The sequence below is a fragment of the Mirounga angustirostris genome, unplaced genomic scaffold, assembly GCF_029215605.1.
Source record: "Mirounga angustirostris isolate CCGP_5_RB_7025 unplaced genomic scaffold, mMirAng1.0.hap1 SCAF_12, whole genome shotgun sequence".
In the NCBI taxonomy this organism is placed as follows: domain Eukaryota; kingdom Metazoa; phylum Chordata; class Mammalia; order Carnivora; family Phocidae; genus Mirounga; species Mirounga angustirostris.
The window spans coordinates 8733570-8759566 of NW_026991720.1; the positions used below are offsets into that span (position 1 = coordinate 8733570).

Here is a 25997-nt window from a genome sequence, read left to right on the forward strand (position 1 = left end):
ATTTTACTTTTCATTTGGGCAGATTAACACCTTCACAGGTTTCCTTTATAAGAAATTTAAGTTCTGGAAATTTTACAAAATTTAAAGGATTGTACTTACAAATTTTTTTTGTTTTTCTAGATTAAAATAAGTCAGTCAAATGTGAAGATTTTAACAATATCTAAGAAAGGTTTTGTTAGATAAAGATATGTTGAAGATGGGGAGACTAATTTTCCATTCACTAGACCTTTCTTCTTTTTCTTTTTTTTTTTTTTTGAGATAATTTGACATTTAATAGGTTCTTCTCTGATTAACAGAATTATTTTGTAACTATTTATGAAAAAATTTACTATAAGCACTGTTGGCTGCAGAAGGGTGAGGAGAGAAAAGTGGCAGGTGCGCATTCAAGAGAATCCAAGCAGCATTCACCTTCTGTGAAGAATGCCACCTGAAGCACAGGGAAAATGTCAAATCCATACGGAACAGTGAGGTCAGTCAGAGGATTCTTCCACATCATTTAGCACTTGAGATTCTACCCTTTTAACAACAAAGAGCCTCTTGTTATAAGGTGGAGAGGTTTTCGTGGCAGAATACATAGTGCATGTATACCGTGCCTGTGTGTGTGTGTGTGTGTCTACATATATTTTTTTTCTTTTTCATAATGGGTAGAATAATTTTATGAACTATTTGTCATGAGAATTCTGATATATCAATTTGGATGGCATTTTTAATAATCCTTGTTTAATGCTCACTCAATACATCATTACTACAATCCTCTAAAATTAAAAATTAAACTGACACATTAAATGGCATGTTGATAGTAAGTCAGCATTTTAATATAGAGAATATTAGTACAGCAGTCCCCCTTTATCCATGGGGGATACGTTCCAATATCCCCAATGGATGCTTGAAAGGAAAGTACTGAATCCTATACATAAACTATGTTTTCTTCCTACATATACATACCTATGATAAAGTCTAACTAATAGTTTGGCACAGTAACAGATCAATAACTAATAATAAAATAGGAAAATTATAACAACATACTGTTATAAACTGCAATAAAAACCATATGAATATGATCTCTCCGTGTCTGTCTCTCTCGAAATATGTTACTGTGCTGTCTGTACTCCTATCCTGCTTCTGGTGACACAGAGACGATAAAATGCCTATGTGATGAGGTGAAATGCGGTGAATGACACAGCTCTGTGACGCAGTGTTAGGTTACTACTGACCCGAGCACACATCTGGAGAACCAGCTACTTCCGAGTACGGCGGAGGGTACAGTGTGGATAAAGGGGGGGCTACTGTACGGCTACTTTAACATGTCCTTTCAAAAGGCGTAAGTGCTACACTTAAAACCACTGAAGGACATCTGCTTAAGATTGAGAGCAGTGTTAACAACAGACATGCGTTTTACATTAATTTTAATGTCCCCTTCTCTTTTTCTTCCCATCTCTCACTTTTCTCTCTTCTTCTCTTTCTACATCAACAGTTACTATAATTTTCAACTTACACACTCCTTCCCCTCCTATGAAGTTAAAATAATCGTGCAAATATTCTGAGGAATCAAAATTGTGATAAGAATATTGCTCATGATTTTAATGGCAATGATTTACTGAATTTATGGTATTCTTTCCAAATACGTATTTTTAATTATTTATGGCCAACTAATTATTAATTATCAGATATTTTGCCTTCCATTCCCGGTTTTCACATGACTTAATTTATTACTTAAAGATAGCTTAAGAATGAATATTCTTGGGGCACCTGGGTGGCTCAGTTGATTGACCGTATACAACTCTCTGTTTAGGCTCAGGTCATGATATCAGGGTCATGAGCTCAAGCCCCAAGTCAGGCTCTGCGCTCAGCGGGGAGTCTGCTTCTACTCTCTCTCCACCTACCCTCCTCCCCCGCTCTCTCTCCCTCTCTGAAATTAATTAACTAATTTTTAAAAAAGAATTGATACTCTGGACCTCACTGGGCTCAATATACTTCATAGGTCCACTGAATTTGTAACAATCCTTTTCACTTTCCAGGAAAATTGAGCGTGTCATTGACTCCTCACCCTTAGCTAAGTGTCAATAAAATTTTCCTACTGTGTCCCATACCTGTGGTTGCATAATTATCTTCTAGTGTAAACTGCTGGGCAATTAGTTATTTCTTCCAAACTTTCTATATATTTCATGAATAAAACAGGGACTCATTCTTTCAAAACTATTTCAATAGTATCTACTATACACAAAGCAGAATGTTAAAGCCCAACAGGTACCTACTGACTAAATTCTAATAGAAATGAATACATACATGTTAACTTTGATATAATACAGTAGAAAAGGACAGAACTCAATACTAAAACCAGATCCAGTATGGTTCTGCTACCTGTTCCTTATGGGGTAGTCTCAGAAAAAGCATTTCTCTCTTTAGGGGAGCTCTTAGTTCCTCACCTACAGACTTAAGATCTGGTCTAGGTCATACCCAACAGGCCTGCCACCTCTAAACATTTTCGGGCTCCATGACTCCTGTTTTCTGCTCTTCTTTAATGTCAATCATTTCAGAGAATCTCTTTTCTAAGTACTGGAAATTACACTTTTATATGAAGGCAACTCCTTCTAGAAAATGATTATTACTCTGTATGAACGTTAAGACTCATTTTTGATGCTTAATTAATGTTTAAGGCATGTTTCCTTATGAAGTTAAGAACAGATGTTGGATAATAAAATTCATCTCAGAGCTGAAAACCTAAGAAATAAATTAACAGTTACTAAATAATCCTGTGTGCTATCCAAGACTACTAGGAAATGTGAACAACAGCAACAATAATAATAATGGCTAATATATTTGTGACTGCTTACCTGAAGCCAGCCATTGTGTTAAGCACTTTAGACTTATTATCTCATTTAATCCCCATGCCAAATCTATGGAGTGAGCATTATTACTCTCATTTTGAGGGGACAGAAATGGGGTTTTGGAAAGCTTAAGCAACCATCTCAAATTACCCATTAAATAAACTTGGCATTTACTTTAGATTTCACTGAAAGAGTTATCTCCTTTCATTATATCATACTGCTTACCATAAAGGAGAATGTCCTTCAAAATATAGTTAACACAATCCGTATACATGCATATTGTGTTCAAAACTCAAGAGTGACATTGTGAATTAAATTTTTGAAAATGAATGCTGAATATGTCAAAGATACAATATCATCCATGTCTCTATGCAGTATTAGAGACTAATGAAAACACAAATTATTTTATTTGAAAGCTGATGGTTTATAGTTTAAAGTAGAAAAAAGGTATCATTTTGCTTAAGATATACTTTTTACCCTTTCTGATCTAATGACTATGCTTTCTATATTGTTTTTAAGTAGTATATTTATTCTTCATATTATTACTAATCTATGCAATCTATATAATATTCAGAGACAAATTTTAAAATATAAATCATAATAGTATAGAAATATTACACTGCTTCCTCTCATATATCATTTAAAATATAGATTTTAGGTACTCCTTATGATATTAATTCTATACATACCATAATAATTAACAGTTTTGTTATTAGAAATCTGAACACTAAGTAAATTAGTTAACTCAGCTGCTTTATATTTTTTTCCAATACAATCATTATTTTCTCTTTTGAGGTAATGATTTATTGGTGGACCATCCAACAGGTTCCCAATTGGTTCAAATGCCCAGGAGTACCAGAGAAGTAGGAGAGACCCACAGAGCTTGGGGGAGGAGGGAGTGTGGACAAGGGGACAGTAAGTCTCAGGGACAAATAAATGTGAACACATTCGATGACACTGAATAAGACCTAAAATGGAATGACACCAAGATATGCTACGATTAAATTCCCCCAAAGAACATCAAGATGGGAGCTTGAAATACAAATTGCTAATAAAGGGATAAGAACTTTCATACACATCTGAATTTATAAATCGAGATTCAAAAAGTACATACATTTGAAAACTGTATCTGATTACAGTAATTTCTGAAAGTTAGTAATACAGTTATAGGATGTTAGCAATACAGAAAAGTAAGAGAAAATGAAAGTTATCCATAATATCACATTTTAGAAATAATAGGGTTAATACTCTGATGTGTTCTTTGTATATTTTTTAACTTTTTAAAAATTTTTTTTACCAACTGGTAAATGAAAGACATATTGCTTGTATAAACAATTTTATATTCTGCTTTTCTCTATCTAATTCCATATTGTGACCATTTTTTGCTGTCATTAAAAACTCTACATTTTCATATCGGCTGCACAGATAGTTCATTCAACCATTTCGTCTTTTTGTCGTATCTTTCAAAGAACTACTTTTACAAAAAGTCAGACAAAGAGAAATCCACATTTTTCTTTTCCAATTACTCTAATGGAAGCATTCTGGAATAGCTAATCAATCAATAAACAAAAAAACAAATACATGATTATCCTGGTTTTTACACTCACTAGCTGAACAAGGAAACAAAAACTTAAATTAGTCCTCAATTTACTCATTGATAAAAATGGGAAAATTAGTAATTCCTCATTGTAGTAGAAGGCACTTAGCACAATATCTGACACATCATCACTGTAAACGTGGGATACTCTAGCTACATAAATAATGATAATAATAATAATAATAATAATTATTCTGGTATTCTCATTTGCAAAATAGAGACAATACCACCTCTTTTGCAGGATTATACTGACATTACAGACATAAGCCAAACATAATAAATGGTAGCTATTTCTCACCTTCTCGATACAATATTTCCTATCAGATATATTTATAATTTAAATTAATGAAAATTAATCTAAACAAATGGTGGCTTAGTTAACCAAATCACCTTCTTCTTCCTTAATTAAAAACTACCATGGAAATACTAACACACTTAATTTTGAAATGTGATCCCAGTACATTATGGAAAATATCACAGTCAAAAGCATTTCCAATGTGCCTGGCTGGGTCAGTCAGTAGAGCATGAGACTCTCAATCTCAGGGTCCTGAGTTCAAACCCCACAATGGACATAGAGCTTACTTAAAAATAAATAAAATTGTCTATTTATTAAAAAAAAATAGTTCTTGATAAAAAAAAAAAGCACTGCCATTCTTTCCTTTCCCCTCAAAACAGCGATCAAATATCCTCCATGCACACACACACACAATCAGTTTTGAGGTCAAGATTATGACAAAGTAAGTGAGTCATCTGAACCAGAAGGAAACTGCTTCAAGTTTTCCAAATAGCTCTGACTTGGTCAATTCAATTAAAAGCCATAAAAAATCAGCCAAACCAGTTTAATGATACCACCCACTAAAGTAATTGTTTAAACCTCTATATAGAGCATAGTTTTATACTGTCTACATATTCTACTCTATTTTGTATCTCTCTGACATGATCAAGATGATACAATGATTTTATGCTCAAAATCCAAAGAGCATTAATTCACTTGTATCCTATCATTCCATTTCTTACCACAGGCCTATGAGGTAGGGAGGGGGGAAAAGGCACAACATTTCATATAGATTAGAAAGATCTGAGTCGGAATCTGAACACATTCACTGGGTCATGTGATGTCACGTGGTGTTACATGGTCAACGCAAGTGTTGTGAGAAATGCAAAACCAGGCCTTCCTCCTCTCCTAAATAGTAGGCATAGAGCTCTCTGAAAAAGAAGCTGAGAAGTAGAGCAAAGCTTTATTTTACATATTTATCTCCTCTCTTTTAAAGAAAATCAGCCTTCACATTATACCTTAAAGGTCAATGTTTCTCAAATCTAAATGGAATGTGTTAAACAATATGAATTTGTATTCTATTAGAAAGCACATTCTATAACATTTGTTTTTAACTGTCTATTGGCAAATGCAAAAGGGAAAGGAGCAACTATATAAGTAATACTCAGCCTAAACTTTGTGATGGACCTAGTCAAATCTGACCTTGATCCCAAAGTTAAAATCACATTAAAGAAAATGTAAAATTACCCAAAGAAGAATACAGATCCAAGCTGATCCTAGTTGAAAAGATATTAACTATGGCAAAGTATCAATGAATTGGCACCTAAAAACAGCTTATATTTTTAAAATGTATAAAAAAATTTGCATGATTCTCCACAAATGGCACAGATAAAAGATACAAGAATTCAGGGAGTCCAGGGCGCCTGGGTGGCTCAGTTGGTTAAGCGACTGCCTTCGGCTCAGGTCATGATCCTGGAGTCCCGGAATTGAGTCCCACATCAGGCTCCCTGCTCAGCAGGGAGTCTGCTTCTCCCTCTGACCCTCCTCCCTCTCATGCTGTCTCTCATTCTCTCTCTCGCAAATAAATAAAATCTTAAAAAAAAAAAAAGAATTCAGGGAGTCATTTTTCTTGCACTATTTATGCTGATAAAGTGCTATAGGAGTGTTTCTACCTACAGTAAATACACAGGAGATCTATAACTATAAGCATACTGTAATAACATGATTATCACTCTTATCAATATAGAGTCTTAGGAAATCTCAGCATGCACATAGCAAGCACTAAAATATAGATTAAATGAAAACTAAACTGATTCTTACAATGTGTCTATTTTCTTTATTTCACAGTTCCTAGCAATATAACAATCCAATTACCAAGTGACAAGTACAATCTATACAAGCAGTTCTCACCCAGGGGCAATGTTGCCCCCCACAGGAGACATTTCTCAATGTCTGGTGTCAATTTTGGTTGACACAGCTGGACAAGGAGTGATGTATGACGAGCATCTAATGGGTAGAGGCCAGTGATGCTGCTGAAGATTCTACACTGAACATCCTCTTGCCCCCCATGCCCAGCAATAAATTACCTATCTGGCCAAAAACATCACATGTCAAGGATGAGAGACCTTGATCTATACTGATACTCACCAAAGCCAAAGTATAAAATTTGATTTGTTTTAAAACATTCTTTTATTTTAGAAAGAATAAGAGCAAGAATAGAGAATAAAAAGAGAATGAGCGGCACAAATAATAAAACAGGAGGCACAAATTACAAAAACAGTTATTATGGAAGGTCTTGGGAGAGATGTGGGAGATTCTGTCACCATGCTAAGCAGCTGTGGGACAGCCCAGAATGAGTCTACATTGTTGGTTGACAAAGGAGAAAACACAATGCATTTTCTAGTTATTCTATGATCTTAAATTCAGAGAACCTCCTTTGTACAAAAGTTCTAAATGAATTTGTGTGATATCTTACCTTAAACATGGTTAAAAACAGCTAGTCTGAAGAATGAATCAAAACCCCTGTTCCATCCTACCTTTTGAATATACTTCTGCGCTTCTCACTGGGGTCTGCTATACTATTACTGAACTTGCTTTTCGGTTGCTGACCTTGGAAATATAATGGAGACTAATATAAATTGTATAAATATAATGTATATTATATAAATATAATATATATAATATAACAAATAAATATAACTGGTAAATATAATGTATTTCTGGTCAACAAAAGCATTTCTGAACAGATGGACACAACTTACCTAAATTTGGAGTAGAATTTAATCAGAGGGACTGTTAAACCAATTGTGTTCAGAGTCAAACACTTAGAGTGAGTGACGACCTCAGTCATAGTTTCATCTTGTCCTTTGCAACATAGAAAACCTTGTAAAATGATCTGAATAAAGGAATTATCTTTTCTATATAAGCATAATGCCATAGGAAAGGGGATTCTCCCTGACCCCAAACATAATATTTGCATCTTAAAATAAGTATAAGAAGCCACTGGCCCATTCTCTAAATTCATTTTGTAGGATACACAAAAATGGCTGACACAGCTTGTTTAAAATAATACAAACCACTAAATATCTGATAAACAGCAGGTTGATAAGCAGGGAAGAAATAATGACACAGCTTGTTTAAAATACTACAAACCACTAAATATCTGATGAACAGCAGGTTGATAAGCAGGGAAGAAAAAAATGTTGCATGAGGCTTTACATGCTGTGGGTGTGACTAAGGCTAGTAATTAATACAATCCATGTAGTGATATTAGGATCAGACATAAATCAGATTTATACAAATAAAGGTCTTAGCTAGAGCCCAATTTTACCAATAATTTCAAGAAACAAGCAATCACAAGGCTGTAGTATGAGGCCTAAAATTAAGGTCCAGTATTATGTGTACCCTGACATGTGAGAAAAGTCCAGAGGGTCTCAAATGGCCTAAATGCAAGTTCCCCTACAGCTCTGCTCCCAAGGTTAAGGTCCCCCAGCCAAAAATCTCCCCTTATTTCAGGGATCAGGCACAGTTTCTGCTTATTCCTGAGCATTTAGGTCACAAAGTATCTCCATTCCACACTTCAATGATCACCTAGCTTAGGAGTTATTTTCCAGGGAGTCATGTTCATAAATCCAGAGAAGCTAAGTGTATTTACCATAAGCAACCTAAAACAGGTTCATAACAGGTGCTCAAAACATTCCATAGATAAGGACTTTCCTCCTAGAAAATAATTATTTGGGAGTGGAGGGGGTGCAGTTATCAGTATCAGAATGTTTACAAAGAGACTGGTGCAAGTTACCTGCCTTCTCCCCTCAGATCATTCTCCCATTAACTGGAAGTGAAATGGAACAGAGAGCAGGTTCAATTCCTCCTTGTCCACCAAAACAAGTATGAAAGACTGAAAAGACTAATATAACATTGTTTGGAGCATAAGAAAATATTACATATATATTCCAATGAGAATAGGAGTCTGAAAAAGTGTGATAATTTTTTCAAGTCTAAGTATGAAAAATCAGTCTAATAGAAATAAAGTTAGCAAATGTTTTAAAATGAGTGATTTTTAATTTTTAAGTGATTATCCAAATAATTTGCATTGCTGGAAGGTTTAAGTAAGCATACTAAATGATTATTTTATTATATTGTTACTTTTAATTCATAAGAGCGATAGCTGCCATCTTAAATATTTGCTCTTTTCTCCCTAGCTAAGCTAATTTAAACAGGTGATAATTAAGACTAACAACTCAAGAATAAAAGCTAATAAAAGAATCAGTATATATTTGCAGTGTTTTAAATTTTACTTCTTTCCTCACGTTAACTGGGGATTATAAATGAAATGCAAAACTCTAATTTTGCCTTTCATATTCTTTGCAATCACCTAACATATATAAGGATTAACTTATATGTAAAAAGTAGTGAAAGTATCTCAGGAGCTGAGGTTCCCTGAGGAATGCACTGACTGAGGTTGATAAACTTTCTATACCAAAATGCAAGAAAGCTTGAATTGTGTCATTTGCAAGCTATCCTTAAATGAGTGTATTATCATGACCAGCCCTTTAAATTTTCCTGCTGGACATGTGGGCTGTACAATACTGTTGAGATACTTTTCTTGCTGAACACCTTCTTCTAGATGTTCTTATAGTGAGAACTGTGGGCCAGCTTTTTACAGTCACTAGAATCTACAAAATAATATTTTCTGTAGGCCATCACTGTGATTATAAAAAGTCCCTGTAGGTGGAGAAGAAAAGAATTAGCCAAAGGAGAGAGGTATCAAATAACAGAGAAGGAGCAATGCTTCAGATTGTTGTGAAGGATTTCTAGGTCTGCAATTAACTCACTTATGCAAGTCACATTAGCTCTGCGGATTTGGGTTTTCTCATTAGTAAAATAAGGGATTGGGTTGGGAGGTCTCCTGGGAACTTTTTAAAATTCTTGTAGAGTATGCACAGGACTCTTCATATTAATCAAAGTACCTTATTTGTAAACCATGCTAAAGCATGGTTATTTTTCATTATTTTATTCTAATTTTCAACCAGTTATCATAATATGTGTATGCTTTGTTTTAAAATGTGTATTTTTTGGAAAATTATTTTATGAAAAGAATTCTGAACTAATATTTACAATAAAAAAATCTACCACCCTCTCTTATTCCACAACAGAAGTATACTGTTACTCCTAATTCAAAACTGCAAACAGGTATGATTATATGTTATGCTCTATCAATAATTTTGATTTATTTTAAATCAACATTGTTGATTTTATATGTGAACTTATAAAATTCTTGAGGGTAAGTTAGATTTTTGTAGTAAGTAATACAATGTAAATCTAAATCTAAATCAATGTCTAAGTAAGCATTTCTCCAAAATATGAACTGGCTGTCATTTGTGACTCTCTTGTATCTATGGAGAAACTTATATTTGCCATGTTATCTCACTGAATAGACTCCATAGTAACTACCTTCCAAGTAAAAGAAATTACACTGGAAAAAAATAATTAAATGCTGATAGCATGCATCTCCATAGACATGAAAAATGAGAATGTAATTCTTTGTTTTTCATACCATAAATTTCCTTTCAATGCAAATGTCACCCTCAAACGTCAATCCAGAAATGAGACTCACCAAGTATCTGACTTTTTACTGTATAAAATGACAATAACTTATTATCTTGTAATACCTACACTTTGAATTTACATTGCTAAGTAAGTCAAAACCATAACACAAATGATTCAGTTTATTTTTCACCATCTCAAAAATATTTTTCACCTGCTACAATGATCTTCAGTTGCTGCACTGTCATCAATATGAGCCACAATTAGATATATACAGATCATCTTTCTATTACAAAGTATTCCAATTCAAGTTTGAAATACAAACTACTTTGCAAAGACCTGAAGAATATATGTGCTTGAAGCTAAGTTCCATTTCTCTTAATGGCAAGAACATTTTTGGTTATAACATACTAAATTTATTTTTTATCTACTTGCATACATAAGAACAGAGCATGTCCTTTATATATAACATACTACCCTGACAATTTTAATTATCTCTTTACTATGTGTAACTTGTATGATATTTTTCCTCTGATGATAAGTAATTTACATGTTTATAATTCAAAAAGCAGCCTCATGAAATTGTGGTTTAAAATGATCTTACATAGAAATAACATAAGGTCTCGAAACACTGAAATTGGAATAAGAGAAACTAAATTATTTGCTTTGTATGACTCTTTTGGAACATCTACTAATATAGTCAGTAAGGCAAGTCTTTCAACATTGCGTAGGCACCTACAGCACCATTCAATATGATGCAACAGAATTATACCCTGTTCAACTAATGAAAGAGTATATCCAGCATCAAAGAGTAATGAATTTCCACTGAGAGAGTAAGTTAGGCCTGCATCATTTACATCTTGGTATTTGTTCAGTTCAGCAAACATTACTTGCATATGGTCTGATAATTGACAGGATGCCAATAATGAATATGGTGACTGTGTCTGCCCTCTCCCCCGCATCTCACACTCTGCTATATTTTGGAATAATTTGATACATATTTCATTGGAAATATTCACACAGTGTAATGGGAGTAAAAAAAAAATGTGGTTCATTCTGGAAATTCAGAGAAGTCTTCTTGTTGAAAATTGCATCTCAACTGAATCCTGGAACATAAGAGACTTGAGGAGGTGAAGAATGGAGAGGACACTGTGGTTGGAGAGGATATCCTGGACAAAAGCAAGTTCAAGAAGCAGAGCATGTGCTGGGAAATAGGAATAGTTTGTATTACTGGAGCACAGAGTGCAACATGGCAATGAGAGGATTTAAGACTGCAGAGGTAACAGGAAGGGCACTATATTTCAAGCTAACTTGAACTTTAAGCAATGTAGCACCATTAAAGTGTTTTAACCACAGGTATGATAGGTTGCACTTTAGATTTAAAATTAGCAAAATGCTTTACAAATAGAATTCAATAAATGCTATTGGGATTGGTGAGTCTGTGTCACAATATATCGATCCCCAAGCAACATAATAAATCTTTTACTTCGTGTGTGTGTGTGTGTGTATGTGTGTGTGAGAGAGAGAGAGAGAAGAACACAAAATACAAGTAACTGGAACCCTTTTATTTTATGCAAAATTAAATATTTAATTTAAATAGGACAACATGGGTGGACTTCCAAAACTAATTCTTATTTCTCTGTCCAACTAAACTAAACAAAAATTCTTACTAATTTTAATGAACATATATGTTCTCCAAAATTCATATCCACCCAGAAACTCCAAACATGGCCTTACTTGGAAATGCAGTATTTTCAGATGTAATTAGTTACTTTAAGATTAGGTCAACCAAAGCTGGCAGCATCACAATTCTGGACTTCAAGCTCTATTACAAAGCTGTCATCATCTAGACAGCATGGTACTGGCACAAAAACAGACACATAGTTCAGTGGAACAGAATAGAGAACCCAGAAATGGACCCTCAACTCTATGGCCAACTAATCTTCGACAAAGCAGGAAAGAATATCCAATGGAAAAAAATACAGTCTCTTCAACAAATGATGCTGGAAAAACTGGACAACCACATGCAGAAGAATGAAACTGGACCATTTTTCTTACACCATACACAAAAATAGACTCGAAGTGGATGAAAGACCTAAATGTGAGACAGGAATCCATCAAAATCCTAGAGGAGAACACAGGCAGCAACCTCTTTGACCTCAGCCGCAGCGACCTCTCACTAGACACATCTCCAGAGACAAGGTACACAAAAGCAAAAATGAACTATTGGGACTTCATCAAGATAAAAAAACTTCAGTGCAGTGAAGGAAACAACAAAACTAAAAGGCAACTGACAGAATAGGAGAAGATATTTGCAAATCATATATCTGATAAAGGGCTAGTATCTAAAATCTATAAAGAACTTATCAAACTCAACACTCAAAAAATAAAAAATCCAGTTAAGAAATGGTCAAAAGACACGAAAAGACATTTCTCCAAAGAAAACATACAAATGGCTAACAGACACATGTAAAAAATGTTGAACATCACTCATCATCAGGGAAATACCACAATGAGATACTACCTCACACGGGTTAAGTATGGCTAAAATTAACAACTCAGGAAACAATAGATGTTGGTGATTATGCAGAGAAAGGGGAACCTCTTACACTGTTGGTGGGAATGCAAACTGGTGCAGCCGCTTTGGAAAATAGTATGGAGGTTCCTCAAAAAGTTAAAAATAGAACTACCTTATTATGCTACTAGGTATTCATCTGAAGGATACAAAAATAGTGACTCAAAGGGGCACATGCCTAATGTTTATAGCCACAATGTCCACAACATGGAAGAAGCCCAAATATCCATCAACTGATGAATGGATAAAGAAGATGTGGTATATATGTACAATGGAATATTACTCAGCCATCAAAAAGAATGAAATCTTGCTATTTGGAATGACGTGAATGCAACTAAAGTGTATTATGCTAAGCAAAAGAAGTCAGAGAAAGACAAATACCATATGATTTCACTCATGTGGAATTTAAGAAACAAAACAGATGAACATAGGGAAAAGGAAGGAAAAATAAAATAAGATAAAAACTGAGAGGTGGGCAAACCATTAGAGACTCTTAACAATAGAGAACAACTGAGGGTTACTGGAGGGAGGTGGGTGAGGGGATGGCGTAACTTGGTGATGGGCATTAAGGAGGGCAGTTAATGTTATAAGCAGTGGGTGTTATGTGCAACTGATGAACCACTAAATTCTAAACCCCTGAAACGAATACTACACTATGTGTTAACTAACTACAATTTAAATAAAATCTTGAAAGAAAAAAAAAAAGATTAGGTCATACTGGATTAGGGTGGATCTTAAATCCAATGAGTGGTGTCTTTGTAAGAGGGCCATGTGAAGATACAAACACAAACACATGAGGTAAGAAGGCCATGTGAAGACACAGACACACAGAGGGAAGAAGGCCACGTGAGGACACAGACCCCGACACACACAGAGGGAAGAAGGCCATGTGAGGACACAGACCCCGACACACACAGAGGGAAGAAGGCCATGTGAGGACACAGACCCCGACACACACAGAGGGAAGAAGGCCACGTGAGGACACAGACCCCGACACACACAGAGGGAAGAAGGCCACGTGAGGACACAGACCCCGACACACACAGGGGAGAAGGCTGTGTAAAAGGGGAGGCAGACACTGGAATGACGCACAAACAGGTCAAAGAGCATGAAGGACTGCCAGCAACCACCAGAAGTCTGGGAGACACATGAAACAGTTTCTCCCTCTGAGCCTGTAGAAGGAATCAACTCTGCTGACACCTTGATTTTAGACTCCTGCCCTCCAGAACTACAACAGAACAAATCCTGTTGTCTTACACCACAGTTTGTAGTACTTTGCTATGACAGCCCTAGAAAACTAACACATACATACAAGACAGCACCTCTTGCCTAGCAGCATGGGAGCAGTGAGCGTCAGTTTGTGGTCCCTGAAGGAGGACGATCTCATTTGCACAGCATGAGAAGGACAAAACACTGTCCTTTTGTTTGTATCTGGTTTCTCTTGATACTTTTTCCTGCCCTAGTCTGGCACTTACTTTCCATTACGATTTGCATTGAGCTATATATCCAGGCTTTATTAATTATTCATCCAAATGGAAGGCATATACAAAAATTAGTTTAGTTGTGTGTATCTTGGTTTCCCAAGGCACTGACCTTACTCTTAAGAAGACTCTGGTTAAAAGCTAATATAGTATTTGTCATCAAAAATGCTCACTTCAATCAGGACACTGTGCTGGGCTTGTGTAAAATTAATGTTTGAGTACTGCAGCCATACATGATTTTTTAGGAATTATTAGACTGAGACTTCTCCTTTCTGGTACAGAGTTAGAAGATTAGCATTGGTGTTTTGGGAGGTTTACTGAGTCCGAAGACGTGGGGACTATCACTAAGTTTTAAAAATAACAGCATGCACTTGTTTCAACTAGAGGGAAAACCAAATGTAGAGGGAACAGAATAATTTAAAATGAGTTTCGATTCATTGAAATTAGAACTCATATTATCCTCAAGACAAGTCAGGAAACACAAACAGGAGAAGCCCTAAAGGCTTCAAAGTAGTGGCCTGGAACTAACCTTCTCCACCTGGAATAGAGTGAACTTTCTGTTTGCAATCTTGAGAAGTACCAAACTTCTCAGATGACAAAGAGATCACGGAAGAACTGCACAAGGAAAAATGACAAACACGAGGGGAATTACAGTGGCACAAACTCCAACAGAAGCAGCGCTCATACTGAGATTTCTCCCTCTCTAGTTCTTCTGTCAAACTTAGAAATAAAAGAAGCACAACCCCATTCCCTAACCTGGAACTTTAAAACAGACCTCAGATAAATCCTCTAAGGGGTTTCTAGAAAGATGAGAGAATTCATTTCTCTCTCCCACAGGAGTGATCGAAGCCTAGTTTCTCCTTGCTGGGACCCTAGCATACACAGTACTGCTAACTCTAATGAGGGCAAAATAAAAGGGTATATCTGACTTCTCCCCCTCAAAGATTCATGATTCTTTTTCTCATTGAAAAATCAAAGTCTCTGACACAATAGTTCACTAAATGAAAAAAAAAAGAAAATAGGAGGCCATCTTCTAAGGGCCCACTGTAGCCTGAATTACAGGACAGGTAAATTTAAACCACAGTACCTTTAGAAAAGTTGCCCATCACAGATATGTTTAACACATATTTTTCTTGTTATAAATGTGTATTTTTCTTGGAAAAGACAAATACAATTTGTATTCTTCAAAAATAGATAAATAAAAATAATCTGATTTGGACATTAGTTAGGAAAATGGCCCAGTTAGGGATCTGGTCAAAGAAGTGACATCAGTCATCAACTCCTTGACAATAAAGACTGTGTCCAGCATGATTAAATCGTTGTTCTCCAAACTAAGGGGAAAAAAATCAGAGAATACCATTTAAAAAATAAATGTTGTAGGTTCTTTAAACTATAAAAGAACATGGAAGAAAAATAATAAGCAGATGTTTTGGTTCTTCTAATCTACACCAACCAATCTGGTAGCCAGCAGTCACACTATTTAAGTGAATAAGAATTAAATACAATTTAAAATTTAGTTCCTCAGTTGTCTCAGCTACATTTCAAGTGCTCAACAGCCAAATGTAACTAGCGGACTACAGCAGGTCAAGGACATTTACATCTTTGTTTAAAGTTCTACTGAAGAACACTGCTCTAGAGCTATTTTTGTATCTCTTTTCACCCTAAAATGATATTGATACTTGTATAGTTTCCAGGCCCTGCTATACAAATTAAAACAACAGCTCTATTCTCTCACAGTTTTGGAGGCCAGAAGTCCCAAATCAGTTTCATTAGGTTCACATCAATGTGTCAGCAGGACCTCAATTCCTCCAGAGGCTCCAGGGAGAATCTACTCCTCTCCTCTTCCAGCTTTTGGTGGCTGCTGACATTCCGTGACTTATAAACGTATCACCTGATCTCTGCTCCATGGTCACAGTGCCTCCATTTTCCTGTCTGTGAATTCTCCCTCTGTCCACCTCTCACAAGGATAGAACTCACTGTCCTTAGAAGCCCCCTGGATAATGCAGGATAATCTATCCAGGTCATGATCATTAACTTAATCAAACACTCTGCCTTATTAAGTAAAATTTACAGTTCCAGGGATTAGTACCTGATATCTCTGGAGGCCACTATCCAATTTACTACAACCTACTACAAGTATTTTTCAACTTCTATTTTACATTTTATTTTATGTTGCCAATTCATCATTTACTCCACTGGCTCCTATTGGTATAATATTAATACAGTTTCTTAAAGTGTACGATCTTTCCCCCCAGAGAGGCTTATACACTAGAAAAGCCTAGCCTCCTACTTAGCTTCCGGTATTTTTTTCCTTCCCACCTTGTGACTGCCAAAGCCCAGGCTAGATGGAGAAGGCCATGATCGCACGAGCTCACAACTTCACAGATCCACTTGCAACAACTGCAGAACAACTGTAAGCCACATCTGAGTCACCCCACACTATGTGCCTTCGGGCAAGCTGCATTTGCGCTTACTGTGAATTCTAAAGTAACCCCACTGACAGTGTTGGTTTTAAAATGATTATTTTTAAAGAAAGCCATCTCAAAAGTAAGATAACACATCTGGATATTATAACAAGAATAAAATAAAAGAGAGAGTTGGCTATAAAAATTACTCAAAACAATTAGAAAATAGATAAAATAAAAGACAACACAATAGAAAAATGTGCAAGATTCTTCAACATACACTTCAAAGAAAGAGGGTATACAAATGAATGACAAGCATAACCTCTTTAAAAATCAGGAAAGTGCTCACTAAAACTAAAATGAGATATAATGAACACCCACCACAATGGCTAAAACTTTCAAATCAATACTAAGTGTCCCAATTTGTGAAGCAATAGGAACTCCAGTACATTGGTTGTGGGAGTCTAAATTGATACAACCACTTCAGAGAAATTTTTGTTATTATTGATAAAAATTAAACATGCATAGGTCCTAACTTAGTAGTACCCTTTCCTAAGCTGACACCCACGAGGAATATTTATAGCAATTCTATTAAAATAGCCAAAAATGGAAACAATTCAAATGTTCATTAACATGAAATGAATTGATGATTGTAGAATATTCATACAGTAGAGTAACAGTGCCAATGAAAATAATCAAATACCTTAAATAACAGTGTGGATACTCTTACAATTATTATTTTGAAGAAAAGAAGTCAGATGGGAAATAATATATATTTTAGGATTCCCTTTTTTATGAAACTAAAAAAAAAGTAAAATTAATCTATGAGGGTAAAAATCAGGTGAATTTTTACCTTTAAAAAGCAGTAGTAACTGGGGGAGGGCCTGATGGGTGTTTCTGGGGTGTCAGTATGATTCTTTTATTGACTTGGAGATGGTCACATCGTTGTTCATTTTGTTGGAATTAAGGAGTAGGAAAATAGAACAGTGGTAGTGAGCTCTAGCATTGTACCAGACTCACCGGTTTTCCTTTCAGCTCTATCACTCAGGCGATGTGCCTCTGGGTGAATTTTAACTTTCACTGTTTTTATCCTAATAAATACTACTATATTAATTGTCCCACCTTGTCTCTCATAGAATGTTTTCCATATTCACTGTAGTATTACTAACATTCAGCAATATTTCATGACACATAAAAAATGCTCAATAAGTAATTGTTAATAAATTATACACATCATGGTTTCCATGAAGAGTATTACACATTTCTCATTTACTGAAAGCTGAACATGCTCCCTAGAAAATCCATCATACCGAGAAAAATACCACATTTTGTCTTGGCCTTCCCAATGTGCTGACAGTTGGAATATGTGTGAACACAGAGTTCTGTATCCATAATACCCAGACCACATAGAGAGAACCCAAACTTATGTTAGGGCTCATTTTAGGCTTCTCCTAACAAGTTAAATCTTCCTCCTGAAGATCTACATTCTGCTGAAGAACTAAATTTCTATGCCTCTCTACTCATCATATTTGCTATAATAAAGTGATGACCAAATAAAATAAACACCTATAGAATTTTTAAATGATCTCCACGGCCACTTTGTAGTAACCAGTTCAGTTTGCACATAATGTTGCCCATGAATAAATAAAAATGATTAGGTCATCGTGACAGCTAATATTTTCACCAATCTCTGTAACTGATGTGTACAGAGGTGAAAACTTTATATATATTTTTATTATAAACTACCAAATGTTTGGTTAATTTTAAAAAGCTTGCCAATAGGTCATTTGCCATCTTCTGGTTATAGTGAACTTTTATTTTTATGTATCTATAGGAAGGGTACGGGAGAGTCTAATAGTAGACTCCTAGGAGGAGGGAACTATTTTACCAGAAATTCATGTTCTAAAGCCAGTATTTGCAAATCATGTATTTGCAGACTGAATCTCTACTACCTCGTGGCCTCAAAATAGCTCAACAATCTTTAAAGTAATTCTGTGTTGGCACTGTCTACTTAGAAGCAAGTAAGCAAAGATGAATCTTCGGTAGATGAATCCATCATCAACTTTGGCCTGAAAGAAAGTCCACAGATGAGGTTTTAAAGAAACTAAGGTCACAGTCAAGAAGACAGAGAAGGGAAGGACAGGCAGATAAGAAGGCTGTAAAGAAGGTGAAAGACAGAAGAGGAGGAGGAGCAAAAAAGCATTACTGGTAAAAATGGGTAGATGCAAGACAGCAGAGCTGCAATCCCCAAAAATCCATATATTAGAATCACTGGACATATATATATATATATAATGCATTTAAGAAATTAAAAAAAAAGAGTTTAAAACGTGATTAAAAGAAAAGAATCATTTTAGGTGACCAAGTCAATTTTTTAAAGGAGCAAATAAAATTTATAGACATATAAAATATCACTGACATTAAAACTTAGTGCTTAGCTTTAAAACAGTAAAAGGTGAAACTGACAAGAATTGGCAGGAAGTTCTCCAAAATCCATCACAAAGAGTCAAAATGATGGATAATACTGTAAGTTTCTACTTTTTAAATATTGTATAAGACTTCAAGCAACTTAATTAATAAGCTTTGTCATTTTAGTCTACTGAACAACAATCACTTTCCAAATCCTTTGCTTAAGGTATTTTTATATGTGTTTTTGTGTAAAGATGTAAAAATATATTTATAACATACAAATAAACTAACATGTTATTTATATATAAAAACAAGGCAGTTTATTGTCAGAGAAAGCAAGTAATGTTAAATAATCAAAAATAAACAAATCACTAATTACATGAAGATGACAAAATCCACCACAAATTTCAGCAGATACTCACAGTAAGAACAGCCATAGACTTCAATTCTGAGCCCAATGCGGCCTTCTCCGTTCCAGTCCAGAGGCACTATGCGTACATAGCGGGCAATAACCGGATGCTGCAAATCATGCCGAACCACGCTATCAGAGTTGATATTTCCAGGAAATGCCTGGGAAAAAAGAACAGGGATTAAAAAATTAAAGAAAAACGTACTTTGGAAACAACCGTGTTCCCTGTGTGTTAAGATAAATTTAAATTTTCTTATCCAATGGCAGGATTTTATATTTTCTACTATAAACAATTGGAACAAAGCTACTATACTTAATTTGAAAACAAGTTTTCAATGGAAACTAGGCCAAAATTTCTATGGGTCCTTTCAAAGGTGAAAATATACATATATTAGAAGAATGAAACACTATATTGTACCCACTGTAGTATCCAGACAATATTTAAATTATGAGATCTAATATTTTCCATTTAAATTACAGTTTTTCAGCCTCCAAGCATATCTCTTGCTTTTTATTTATTTTTTTATTATGTTATGTTAATCACCATACATTACATCATTAGTTTTTGATGTAGTGTTCCATGATTCATTGCTTGCATATAACACCCAGTGCTCCATGCAGTACATACCCTCCTTAATACCTATCACTGGGCTAACCCCTCCCTCAACCCCCACCTCTCTAGAACCCTGTTTGTTTCTCAGAGTCCATAGTCTCTCATGGTTCATCTCCCCCTCCGATTTCCCCCCCTTCATTTTTCCCTTCCTACTATACTTTTTTTTTTTTTTTAACATATAATGTATTATTTGTTTCAGAGGTACAGGTCTGTGATTCATCAGTCTTACACAATTCACAGTGCTCACTATAGCACATACCCTCCCCAATGGTAGGGAGCCACCCCATCCCTCCCACCCCCCACCACTCCGGCAACCCTCAGTTTGTTTCCTGAGATTAAGAATTTCTCATATCAGTGAGGTCATATGATACATGTCTTTCTCTGATTGACCTATTTTACTCAGCATAACACCCTCCAGTTCCATCCACATCATTACAGATGGCAAGATTTCATTCCCTTTGATGGCTGCATAATATTCCATTGTATATGTATATATACCACATCTTCTTTATCCATTCATCTGTCGATGGACATCTTGGCTCTTTCCAGTTTGGCTATTGTGGACATTGCTGCTATAAACATCGGGGTGCATGTACCTCTTCGGATCCCTACATTTGTATCTCTGGGGTAAATACCCAGTAGTGCAATTGTTGGGTCATAGGGCAGCTCTATTTTCAACTTTTTGAGGAACCTCCATACTGTTTTCCAGAGTGGTTGCACCAGCTCGCATTCCCACCAATAGTGTAGGAGGGTTCCCCTTTCTCCACATCCTCACCAACTTCTGTCATTTCCTGACTTGTTAATTTTAGCCATTCTGACTGGTGTGAGGTGGTATCTCATTGAGGTTTTGATTTGGATTTCCCTGATGCCGAGCGATGTTGTACTTCTTGCTTTTTAAAAATCTCCTCTACATTACCTTCCCATGCCACCATTAGACATCTGAACTTTTTCTCAACATCAGATAAAAACAACTGAATACATTGTGAAAGTAGCCTTTCTACCTTTTATTGGCATGAACACATTTACAGAGTTTACGAGTTGATCAGAAATGTGTCCATTCCATATTTCTCATTTAGAGGATTCTGTCAAATCAAAAGAGTGATTTCCCATGAGCCTTATTTACATTGAGAAGTTCACCTTGTTGATGTTTTTTCAACAGAGAACAAATGGATTTTCTTCAGGCATGGCTATCATTCATTCAGGAAACATTTGTAAAATATCTATACCATAATAAGTAAAGAATAATAGGGGGGACATAAGATGTCTAAAGCCATAGACACTATACTCAAAACAATCACAATCTAATAATAGGGAAAATGTTGGTATAAAATTCTAATTCAAGGAAGATTTAAAGCAATAGACCATCATAATTTAGAAAATATAAGTCAAATAAATGAGAAATATGTTTGTTACATTTTAAACATCAGCTGTTTTAATTTCATACAAACATTCTAGCTCTTTCTATATTAGATAACTTGAGTTTTTGTAATGTTGTATTCCACGTGACATCCTTTTTTATATTTGTTTATATGATCTCTTAAACACTGAAATAAAAATTTTAAGAAAACTGCCCTTTTTTAATCACAAAAAAACACAACATAAGTACCATATTACATGGCTAATTTATTCTCTTCTTGACCTGAGGCTTTGAATTTGCTTCTATATAAAAATAGAAGTTCTACCTTTAAAAAAATTATTTTGTAACATTTTTTAAACACATAAAATTGATAAGAAGCAAAAAAAGACATGCTTTTGATAAAAAGTACATAGCAGCTTTGAAGCAGGAGGCTCTGGTTTACTCTCACACACATGTCACAATGCTGAATTTGTGGTTGCAAGGTTTGTTACCTGATGGACACTCTTTGGTCACACTCCAGCCTCCAAAACACAAAATGTGCAATGTAAGACCTAGTAATATAGGGCTCAGACTGAAGTATTTCCTCAGGATTAAAACTATTTTGTATAACATTTAGATGTCCCAACAATCTACATGAGGATAAAACTTAATCTATAACATGAACAATTTTGTGTTTGAAAACTGGGATGGTCTTCAGAGGCTATTCGGTTGCGCCCTCTGGGATTTCCCTCATCCTAGCTGCATCTACCTTTTCAGAATGGGCCACTCCTTTAAGCCTTCACTGAATGTCAGGTCATGAATGTTAACACTGAGAGCATCTTCTGTGTATCTTATTGACAAAATTTGATCAAGAAAAACAGCAAAAGATTTATTTTTAGGTATTTTTCTAGCCAGGCTGTAGCTTTACAAAGATGCCACAAATCTAATTTATTAAACTGCGGCTGAATTTTAATACCACTGGTGGTTGTTCTGCCTCCAAAAGTAATATGGGTGAGCATCCCTGATCAAAATCACCGGAATTAAATCCTTACAGCATTTAATCTAAAATTTATCTTAAATATTACTCAATAAAAGCCACCAAACAATTTTAACTTGAGGATATGCTTGCTGTAGTGCTTGGTGATGATATATAAATATTAACAACAACAATACCAAGTAACTCTGGGAACTCTATCTCTGAGACATTTGTAGTCTTTTGAGGCCTGAAAGAAAACAAAAGAAAACACTCTTCTGTGTTTCTCCTCTACTTCAAAACTTCACTTTGACACCAGATACGTGAGTTTTCCCACACATCAAGAAACCCTGATTCTCCGTGGACACTAGCTGGAGGTCCCATAATTTAACTCAACTCTGACACGATCTACATGGAGAGTCAGATCCCACAGTTCAGGGGAGGGGTCGCACAAGACCACCCCACTTCAGATGCTGATCTCAAGTCTCATTTGTCCCTTCTGCTTCTGGCAGACCAGCTAAAAATAGGTTCCCATGACCCCATTCTCAAGTCTGATCATTTGCTAGAATGGCTCACAGAACTCAGAAAACCAGTTTACTTACTAGATTACTGGTTTATCATAAAAGGATACAACTCAGCAATGGCCAGACCAAAGAGATGCACAGAGCAAGGTATGCGGGAAGGGTTTCCACACCTTCTCCGGGGGTGCCACCTCCCCAGGTCCTCTACATATTCACCAGCCCAAAATACCTCCCAACCTCAACTTCAGATATTTTTATGGAGGTCTCATTATGCAAGCAAAATCATTAAATCATTGGCCATTGATGATTAAACTCTCCAGAGATCAGGATGGTTCCACTGCTAACCAGTCCCTCCTTTTTGCGATTATCTAGGGGCTTTCCAAAAATCACCTCAAGCATAAATTCTGGTGTGGTTCAGAGGAGCTTATTATGAATAACAACAACAACAACAAAATACCCATTTCATCTTTATTGCACTTATCACTTAGGAAACTGCAAGGATTTGAGGAGCTGTGTGCCAGGAATGATGGACAAAAGACAAAAAAATGTATTTCTTATAAGTTACATTAGCACAGGCCTAAAATAATATGAAAAACATGCAAAATGCAATATTAAAAGAAACTACAGAAGTGCATGATACAGGTAATAATTTCAGTAATATTTGGAGCTCTATGAAAACCATGCAAGCAGAAAAAAGAAACAGACTTCAGCTGGACAGGAGGGCATAACGGTGTCTGGGAGATGGAGATAGAGATAAATGGAGGAGGACACAGCAGAGAACAGGTTATTCCTGGCACAGAGAAGGAACTCAGGTCTAGGGCTTAAGACACCCAGGGCCTAGATGTAGTTATGCTGAAATTTTGTTCTGAAGAGATACTTCTGTAGGTCTCTCTTTTTTTTTCATTCTTTCTTCCCACGTCTTTCTCCAAAAAAAGGCTTGGCTAACTTATTTGCACAATCCATTTTAGATCTAATATTGTGGACTCTCTAAAAACATGAACATTTTTTATATTCAAAATTAGGTATTAGAAGATATAAGTCTGACTGAAAGGAAGTGTGCATATTGGAAAACCATGGTTGTTTTAGCAAGTTCTGTCTAATTTTGGACAAAAGAATCTAGCATGCATTTTCTAAAAGAAATGACAATTAGAGCCACATTCAGGAGATCGTAGGTGGTGGAAGATTGTATTGGGGGCAAAAAGACTAGCAACAAGGAATTTAAGGGTCAATGCCAATGTGGTAGTAAGGGGAAATAAGAAAAATGAAAGATGGATACAATATTTCAAAAGAAAAATTGGTAACATTTTGAAAGAAGGGAACAGGAGAAAAGATATAAACTAACCTATTCCAAGGTATTAACATCTAGGCATTAATGACAAAAAAGGGAGATAAAATGGTAAGTATGTATTCTTCCCCTCCTGAGTAAACCTCTTTTTCTCTAACAGCATCTACACTTTCTTTAAAATGTTACCCACTGTCCACTCTTAACCCACCAGAATCAAGAGAGGAAGATGCCACACTACAGCCCCAGGGGTAGGCACCTAACGTAATGAGACTTAACTTTAGCACTTGTGCTGGAATGATTCATTCATACATCCATTCACTGGGGAAATAGCTAAGAGCCTCTATGCACAATATATTGTTCAAATCACTGGGGTTACAGGAGTAAACAATACAGAGTTTTCAGTTTTCATGGCATTTATGTATTAAAGTACATAGTGGGGCAGCTAATAAATAATAAATATTTAATGAATATATGTGTGTGTATATATATTACTGACACCATATTACATAATATGTATATGTTGTTACATATTAAATTACATATATGGTATACACATACTGAGCATACTTTGCGTGTTTGGGGATAGTAAGGAAGCCAGTGCTTTTGGAACATAGTGAAGAAAGGAAGAACAGGGTAAAAGATGTTGGGAGAGATGGAGGAGAGAGGGCCTGTAAACCATGACCATGTTGTAGATTTCATTTTAAGTGTACCAGAAGGAAATCCATTGGAGAGTTTTAAACAAAAAAATTACACATCTTACCATTGGTAAGACCAGGGCCACTAACACCCCCTCCCTGTATACAGTGAAGTTCCTAGGAAAACAGAAGACAACAGCATAATGTAAATTACAGAATCGTATTGGGTAGAATGATGTGGTGACCAGTATTCCCGAGGGGTGGGGTGCTGCAGGGAGAAGTGAAGAAGAGTGGTGCAGAGGTGAGTCCAGAAGAGAAGAGACAAAATTTACTACAGCCTGGATCCCAAATGCACCACATGTGAGGACAGAAAACAAAACAGAACCCAGAACTACTGGGAACGAGGCTCTCCTTCCACTAAGCTCCTGCTGGTCATTCTGCTATTATAAAGTGATGGATGTCAGAAAAAGACAAAGTAGGCACATCTGCAGAAATACGATTCCAGCATCTAAATGCAGAACATACTGAAGAAAACCTCTGGGCTTTCTGATTATTTGCCTTGTTTCTCATTTTTTTCTGTTTTTTTTAAGCAACTGAATAAATACATACAAACACAAAGATATCTGAATGGAAAGATAATTAGTGAAGATTTAGATACATTGCATTTGAGATTTCACCATCACACTGAAAGGTCACATCGAGATTTTGAGATGTTTAAAGTAGTTGTGTTTTATTGAAGTTGAGCTTCGCAGACAGGGCACATGTATTATTTATGAACAAATGCATGTCATATGGTATTTTCTTCAGTGTTCACAGCATCAATAAATTGTGTGTTTTGTACTTTTCATTTCCAAGCATACAGAGATTTAAGACATTATTTTAATTGAAGTTTAAAACATTTCAAAAGAAGGGGGCGCCTGGGTGGCTCAGTCGGTTGAGCGACTGCCTTCGGCTCGGGTCATGATCCCAGGGTCCTGGGATCGAGTCCCACATCGGGCTCCCTGCTCCGCGGGAAGCCTGCTTCTCCCTCTCCCACTCCCCCTGCTTGTGTTCCCTCTCTCGCTGTGTCTCTGTCAAATAAATAAATAAAATCTTTAAAAAAAAAATTT

The 25997-nt window shown here is 35.8% G+C and overlaps 1 protein-coding gene across 1 annotated transcript in view; it reads right to left on the minus strand.

Annotated features, from left to right (window-relative positions):
- Positions 1 to 25997, minus strand: part of CNTNAP2 (contactin associated protein 2) — a 1911935-nt gene that overhangs the window by 1086433 nt on the left and 799505 nt on the right. Inside the window, exon 4 of the mRNA XM_045864107.3 lies at positions 19539 to 19686. Within this exon, the coding sequence (XP_045720063.1) occupies positions 19539 to 19686 (148 nt within the window). The remainder of the gene's footprint in view (positions 1 to 19538; positions 19687 to 25997) is intronic.